Consider the following 8,606-nt stretch of genomic DNA (forward strand, 5'->3'; position numbering starts at 1 on the left):
ATCCTTCTCTAATTCAACTGGCTGCTGGTGCAGCCAGGCGCAGCACGTTAGCATGGGCTGCTGGAGTTCAGGATTCACAAAAAAATGTACTGGCTGTGAATGGTTCTTTATTCTGATCCAGCAATCTGGATGCGGTTGCAAGTTTTCTGTTCACCGCAGTGTTCGCCTGTTAGTAATCTGTATTTTTAGGGAGAACAGAAACCTGCTGGACCCCGTGTTGCAATGAGTTGCTGCAGGCTGTGGGGGTGTCTCACAATCCTTTTTTGTTTCTCTCTCCTCAAAACACATCTTATGAACAGGTAAAGAAAATCGTAGCAAGATGTTGGTTTGTGCACTCTGTGCACCATTCACAAATCTCCCTTGTCACTTATTAACAAGAAGAAGAGTGGCAAACTGCAAAACAAAACCGTAGCCAATTCAGCAAGGAGGCATTCAGCTGCAGCTGGAAGGAATGCTCTAACGCCGTCTGTCAGTCGCTCTGCCTACGACTCAGATCACGAGAGCCTGCTCTAGGAATGCCTGCGATGGAGAAGTCTGTTCAGACCTGCCCAGGCAGCGCCAGCATTTCCCTCTGTACTTGTGCAGCAGTTCAGGCACATCGCCCTTTCCAGTAACCTCAACCCCTGGGGGACAACGCTGATAAGCAGCCGCCAATGAATACTGACAAAAAGCCAGCAAACGCACATTAGTTGCCCTTGCAGAGATTCAGGTTAAATACTGCCATTTAAATGCTACAGTAAAAGTTGATAGATATTGTAAATAAATACCGTAAATTAAAGCTAACAAAAATACTGGTTTTGCTTTACTACATTTTAGGGGAACACTTCTTCCTCTCTCTTTCCTAAGTTTCTAAGAAAAGCTGAGAGTCTTTACTGTTATTTTGGCCGTGCCTTTTTGTTTGGATGAAGATGTAAAGACCATTCACACAGTTTTATGAGGCTAGCCCATATATAATTTTGATGCTTTATTTTCACCGTTTATATTTGACCAGCAGATGAAAGTGTAAGACTAGGGACCATCCCATCACACTAGGAAATGATAACCAGAGAGCGGACTGCTTCAAGACCACCACAAACAATAGCAAAGGCAGCTGAAAGCTCAGTCATGCTGCATGGTGGAAGGACAACTTGTGAGCTCCTCTAATTTATGCCTTTCTGCCCTCGTCATGAGTGGCAAAAAAGAAAAAAGAAGCACACTGAGAGAGTAATACGGAATTTTCTTTGCCAGCTGTCTGGTATGAAAGAAATGTTTACGCAAAAGCGATCCTTTTGAGAGCTGAGAAACAAGGGTGAAGACCCTCACCACACCATCAACGTAGCACATCTGCTCTGTGCTGCGTTGAACACCCCGGCTTCCAGCCTTCAGAAGTGATATCTAACTTGCTACTCTAGAGAACTTCCCTCATATTTTATATCATCAAGTGATCATACAATACAAAGGTACTACTAGATAGTAAAGAACTTAAAAATGCAGTCATAGTGTTGTAGGGATAACAACTTGCTGAGGAAAGGAAAAAAAAAATCTCACACTGATATGGAGAAAACATTGCAACCTAAGATATGAAGGTGTATTTGCACAGATCACAGGCTTCTTGCAGGATCCATAAAGTGAACTACGGCACTGAACATGGAATGAGTCATTAGCACGCAATAATATATCACAACACAGCATTGTACAAACAATGAACTTCAATTTACTTCACACCATTGGAGTATCCTTTACTAAGCATCAGAAGCTGCTGGCATGTGTAGTATATAAAAGGTGGTCTAATTATAGGGGGGCAGGGAAGAAAAGCCACCAAACGCTCCATTACCTTACACATAGGAAATGAAGTTTTTCCTTTCTACATAAGAAGGGACAGTAAGGGTCAGAAAAACAGCTACTTACCGGTGTGCAGTATTCCACCATGGGATAGTGCATTTTATGACCTTTTGCAACACGGCCAGAGAAGAAGCAGCTTTGGCAGATGTCATAATTAAAGTGCTTTAAACTTCTGTACCTAAAGGAGGAGGAAAAAAACCCCACGGCTTCAGAGCTTTGTATGTGAATGCTTCATATCAGCTTGTCAAGTTTTCTGCATTAGTAAGTTCTCTTCCTTGAGATGTCACACGGTGTGCAATGCCGGGCAATGCTCCTCTGCCACTGAGGGACAGGTATTGCTGCCTCAGATGGTTACGAAAAATCTGAATCTTCAAAAAAAATTTTAACACCGGGCAACAGCAAAGATTTCTACACAATCACTCTCTCTTAAGACGCGAAAGACACTACCATGCTTTTTGTTTCTATAATGCCAATTTCAGTTCTTTTGCTCTTCATCATGATTCCTAACACAGAATGTCCCGAGGAAGTAAAATTCAAATCAGTAATGCCCTCCTCAACAAGTCACTCCAGCAAACTCCTAAGTGCTGCATACAAGACAGGAATTTGTTTGTGTCCTTCCCAGCACCTCTATCAAAACAATTTTCCTGTATGGCATTCCATCCATGCAAAACTCCGAATGCACTTTCGGGCCATTATTTGATCTCATCAGCTCTATGAGGCAGCTAACTGTTATATCTGCTGTGCTGAAGTGCTTGAAAGAGCTGGAGGCATAAGGGTTGTCTTGTTCCAAATATGCGAAGCAGTTCAGTCACAATGACCTCAAAAGAACATTGTTTTACACGTACTGAGGCACACAGTATTAGCTTTCTAAAAGCCTTCCAATACAGTATCTTTTTGTCAAGTGTGTACACAGGGTCTCAATGACTTGCAAAGCCAGAGAAAAAATCTGCGACAGATTCGACTATCATGATAATAGATTTGTTATATAAATTTAAGTGCCAGATGAGATCAGACAAGTAAAATTAGACGCAAACAGAGAGCTCCAGTGTTCGCTTCCCGAGTTCTCGATGCTCACTACAGGCTATCCATTCACTTGCCATCCTTTGATTTTCCAAGTGCTGCATTTTTCAATTCCACCTACTTGTCTTTGGCTGTTTATACTAAACCGTGTAAGTAATTCAGTAGTTTCATAAACCGTATCTGGGAACGGGAAAATTAGACTTTGTGGATGTGTTGAATTACTCACATCTCATCCCTAGCTCTTCCTCAGTAATATTTATCATTTCCCAGTTAAGATATTCAAGGGGAATAAAAGCAGAAGGAGAACAATTTAGATGATTAGAGGAACAGCCTTGCTGAAGAAAAATTCAGATGCAAAACAAAGCAGTATCTTCATTATTTCCCCCATTTCCCACTGCCTGTGAAATCACATAGGAGAAAGCACTGCCCCACTACAGGCATAAAAGCAACATTCATGCTCTCCCAGGTCAGAGCAAAACGATGGCTTTTCTATCTGGTACTGCTTGCTGCTGTTGTCTATTTGGGTTTTAGAAACAAAATTACAGAAAGCTCTTTGTAAACAACACCATACCATAGAAGGAGAAATGCCAATGGTAAAAGAAGACCGTGCATAAAAAGGACAGAAACCACACAAAGCAGCTATTGCGAAGCAAAGTGATAAAACAAGTCTAGGCGTAATTGCAAGTGAGTATTTACTTAGCCGTTAAGTGGATTCTCAACAGGCGTACCAACACACAGCCGTTTTACAACACAGTGACTTATTCATTGCCATAGTAACCGTGGTGTCGATCCAGACATTTAAATAGACCAGCAACATTCCCCCCACTCCAGGTTAATGTTCAACTAACTACATTCTTTCTCTGAGAAACGCACATGTAGCTTTACATGTCTGCGAATTTTCAAGGCACTTCCTTGCTTTATACCATGACAGAAAGCAATTCATTAGGATCCAATTCAGAAAATGTAACTGCATGTATAGGACAGACTGAATGTAAAGCAAATCGTATTAGTTGTGCAATCTACCAATACTTCGGTTGAGGCACGGAAGGACTGCAGGCAAGAGCAGGGCACAAGAAGAAGGGCCACATCTTAACTGATAGATGATTTTTGTTCTCTTCAACTCTCACATCACTGTACCCAGTCTAGGTGTCACGCTCCCTCGTGCCCTGTCACAATTATTTTTTTCCCTGAACAACATGCATAAAATCAAGCACATGATTTGCCCGGAAACAAGCAGAGTTCTTGATCCACCAAGCAGTACTACACATGGAAAGGGAGCAAGCTTGTACCTGAATCCAATAATTGGACACTCCTTGCAAATGTTACACTTCGCTTGGTGTTTGGCCGTCTCAGCAGCAGCCACCCTGTGCAAGACGGGCAGCCACACCATGGACTGTGGTTCCAGCCTCATCCAGTCCAAGAAGAGGGCTGCTTCGATCTCCGGTTTGTTGTTGGCCTGTAACACAGGGGGAAGAAAGGCAGGGGCTGAGCACAAGTGATCTGTCTACTACCAGCTAATTAACAGTTCAAGCCGTTTGTTTCCTGCCTACTCCGTATCTTTTCCCTGAATATACTCCAGCTTTTCCCCCAGTCCAGCCATTCATTAAAAAAAAAAAAAACCCAGAACAACAAAAAAAACCCAAACCCTCCATGATCCTGCCTTCAAGCCAGGAACTGAACACTATTATTAACGTTTCAAATCTCTCTTTCTCTTATTCCCTATTACAATAGACAGCACTACCATGTACTCTGTCACAGAGAAAACCATCCACTTACAGCATCACCTTTGATGCCTGATCTCATGTTTCCCATCTCTCTTATCTGAGCCTGCATAGCACTGCTTCTCACCTATTTTAAAAAGTTTGTGTTATCCAAGCCCTAAAAATTGCACGTCTTTTGATCAAAATTCCTTTCTCTTTAACGTCCTTCATTATCATACTGACCCTTCTTCTAAATGCACGCATAAGGAAATCATTCAAATCCCTTCTCAAGCCTGTTGTTGAACATGTAACCTCTCCGACTCCTTAAATGCCTCAAAATCCCTCTTCCCACCGTATCATCTCTAAATTTCCTGTCATTGCCTGCAAACACAATACACTTTTGTCCCACAGAATACGATCGATTTAGCCTCATATTCCACTACCTCCCACTTTCACCTCTTTGTCAGCAGCAAAAGAGCCTATAAAAACTTCCCAGCAGTCCCCGTTCCTCTGCTGCCTTCCCATCACATCCTAACGACTATGATGATTTCAAGTATCTCTTCTACGGTAACTTTGAGGCAACTCAGTCACAGAGCTGAATCCCATTGCAGCAGGCACTGTGCACACACCAAAAAATGATATTATCACCCCTACACCTGGCAGCACCTACAGTATGGAAAAAGAAACAGCAAAGAGACGAGAAACACAAGGCAATGAGGGACAACAGTGATCTATCTACATGGGTAGAGGTCACACCGTACTGGCAGGCTAGCCACTGCAAAGAACAGCGCAGAGTAAAGGCAAAAAGCATCAAAAGGGATTTTAAGGAAAACAGTGAAGTGACGGAGTCAATGTTTACAGGGAACGTCTCTCTGGCCTGCAGGGTGGTGCAGAGCCAGCACAAAACTGTTTATCTGAGAACCTGGGAGCTGGTTTCAGTGCTGAAGGCGAGGTGATGGGGTCAGGTGGAAACAGCGAAGGGCTCTGGCAGGGAGGATGGGAGGGAAGAGGACTGGTCCGCACAGGGAACAGCCCAAGCAACGGAGCGGGACACTGTCCCGCTCCATTTCTCTAAACCATCACTATGTGCTAATTCAAATTCTTTGAGACATTTCCTTCCACGCTACCCAACAGAAACAGCTATTTATGGGCTGAACATCTTTAAATCCTCTGTTTTCCTTTTTCTCTGGGGTTTCAAATACAGCCCTCTGCGGGCCAGTCTTTTATATTTCAAACTTCACAAGGCAGACTGTCTTCCTTTGTGGTTCCAAACCTATTTGAAGTATTTAAATAAATAATAAGCATTAATGTATCATGTAGATGGACCAAGATGAATAGGGGATTGAGTGCTGATTTTTTTTACACTTGCTCTCAGTTACTTTTCCAGTTTCTCATGAAATCTGAGTTTAGCATGACCTAGCTAAAACCTTATTCAACTAAAAATGCTAGCGACGAATTTGGAGAAAAAATATCACAACTGATCTAAAGGAGAGGGAGAGAGCTATAGGGAAAAACAATTAGTTTTGTGTGGGTGGTTTTTTTTTTTTTTTAAAGCTAACACTGTTTATAATCTTGACAAACAAATTAACTGATCGATACTTGAGGACTGAGAAAAATGCAAAGTCTCCTAGGCAGAACCCCTGGCCACAAGAAAGATGTGGACCCTCCCCCAAATAGCTCCCAAATAATGCTTTGCATTAAAATTGGCTTAAAATGCTGATGCAATACTTCGGTTAATTAGAAACAAAGAGATTTTTTGGTCAGGGCTTTCTTCTTGAGATGCTAGTTTGGGAAACCATCTAAAGACTCCTGTGACTGCATTTAAGATCCACATATATGGATTTCTAGTACAGTCATATACATCCTTTTTGGATGTTTGGGGTAAAACCATCAAACCACAACGTATCTACAGTTATTCAGATTAAGTCCCTCACAATTTAATATTCACTACAGATCTTATATGAAATGGAATAACCTTTTTTTTTCTCCACACACAAGACTTCTGCATTAAATCTTACTCCTCTGTTTTCTCATGTAGCTACAGAATTTAGGAACCTCCCCAAAGAAAAAAAAGAGAGAAAATCAGAAGTAGAATAAAGTCCAGCCAACACTGGCAACAGAATTTGTTTGGAACAGTGGATACTGCCTTCTGCTGCAGGACATCAGTGAATTCAATGTAATTAAATTAATACTAGAACTCTCCTAAGAGAAAGGCATATTTATAAAATATGATCATCTATATGTCTATTTTTCAGCTAGCAGCCAGGGCAGTAAAGGGGCTGGGAAGAGACTTTCTGCGGCTCACCCAGTGAGCCAGCATCAGCCAGGAACTACACTGGCAAACCATTACCCTGCCTAGCAGACTACACTTTCTATACAGAGGTCCTCTAAGCCTCAAAAAAATTTTAAGAGGATCTCTTTAATATGCCATTTCTAATAGAAAAACATGAAGTGTACTGAAATGCTGCAGTGCAAACTGCAGTCCGAATAAGAATGAGCTGCTCAAAGCGCCGCTCTCCACTTGTAGCTGCTTTAAATTTGCAGCGAAAATGCTGCTGCGATGAAAGAATTTCTGTAATATCCAAAGGTCTATTTTAATTTTGCAGTCATTGTCAATTGCCAGCAGTCCCAATAGCTGCCTACCCAGAGCTCCGCACGCTGGCTGTACAAAACCTGTACTCAGAGAGATTAGGTGCATTAAAATGTATCAGAACTGGTTCCAAATTATATTACCTGAAGATTTAAAGTCACGTGGAGAAAAGCTGGTCAGGGTCAGACAGTATAGGACGGACGGTTCTCTACTGTTCTCTGAGCTGCTACTACGATTTTTTTAATAATCTCTAAATCTGGTAAAGGCAGCAGCTGAAGATTTTACATAAGGGAAAAAGTCTGAATTCATACAGTTCGTATCTGAACCAACAAGATCAAGCTGTAAAGAATATTAATGGTTCTTCTCTTGAACACATTTCTGTGCAACTCCCAATTTTTATGGTAATAACAGAGTGAATCATAAAGCAGAATTCATAAAGCCCTTTCCAGCTTACAAGTAACAATTTGTTATGGGGGACATTCAAATTCATTATGTTCCAGACATCTGTTTTTCAGTATTTATTTTGCAGAAACAATGGGGGAATAGAAGTTGGGTGGTGCTAGCATCTTTATGCAATGCTAAAGAGTTGACTTTTTTGGGTTTTTCTCCCCTCTTCTTCCAGCTAGTAGTTTAAAGAATATTCTATGCTATATTAACTTTATCTATCCATAATATGAAATATGCTTAATACAGTTGTGATGTTACATGAACAATATGATATGTTTTTGGACAGAGTCAGACAATATAGCACAAATTTCTGATAACATTTTTTATGAGCTATATTCTGTTTAGCTGCAGCATAGGAAATTAATTGGAAATAAATTAACATTGTTAATTTAATGGCATTTTCCATCCACGATGGAAAGCTTTACGTTAGTCTAAATAAGTATTATTTTGGACAAAATTGAAATGGGGAATTGGATTTTTGTGACTTGCTGAAGTTTCAAAATGCAGAGCAAGCCATGAACAGCAGCCCTGTCTCCCAGGAGTCAGACCAAACCCTGCTCAACCTTGTCTTCCACTCTTGAATGGCTTCCCCAATATGTTCACGTTCTCCCCATTGCTAGCTGGTAAGAAAACAAAAATCAAGAATTTATTATTTCCTAGACAAGTGCTGTTTCATGGTCAAGAAAGAGAGGATTATTATAAAGGTAACTTTGGGTGATACAAACTGCTTTAAATCTGCCTCGACCCTTGGAGCAAGTACTTAAGATCATTACTTTGACCCCTTGCATTACGCTTGATTGCATCGACTACTCCAGTCAACGTTTTTAGTGTTGTGGTAAAAAGCAATAAAATAAAAAACCATGAACCCAGAAGTGAATTAGCGTACAGTTTTATATCATCCACACTTGAAAAACAGCATCTTCCTACTCCCCATACACTAAACCATTTTAAAATAGCTCTTTAAAGCAGTTCACTTGTAGGACTCTTCAAGAGTGCCTCCCAAAGTCAGGCACAAGTTCACAAAATCC

At 41.1% G+C, this 8,606-nt stretch overlaps 1 protein-coding gene across 1 annotated transcript in view; it reads right to left on the reverse strand.

The window, feature by feature from the left end:
- The window catches only part of DMD (dystrophin), a 1,204,567-nt gene that overhangs the window by 42,489 nt on the left and 1,153,472 nt on the right, over positions 1–8,606 (reverse strand). Inside the window, 2 exon segments of the mRNA XM_009334780.1 lie at positions 1,888–1,999; positions 4,131–4,297. Of these exon segments, the coding sequence (XP_009333055.1) occupies positions 1,888–1,999; positions 4,131–4,297 (279 nt within the window).

The sequence above is a fragment of the Pygoscelis adeliae genome, unplaced genomic scaffold, assembly GCF_000699105.1.
Source record: "Pygoscelis adeliae isolate BGI_AS28 unplaced genomic scaffold, ASM69910v1 Scaffold91, whole genome shotgun sequence".
In the NCBI taxonomy this organism is placed as follows: Eukaryota; Metazoa; Chordata; class Aves; order Sphenisciformes; family Spheniscidae; genus Pygoscelis; species Pygoscelis adeliae.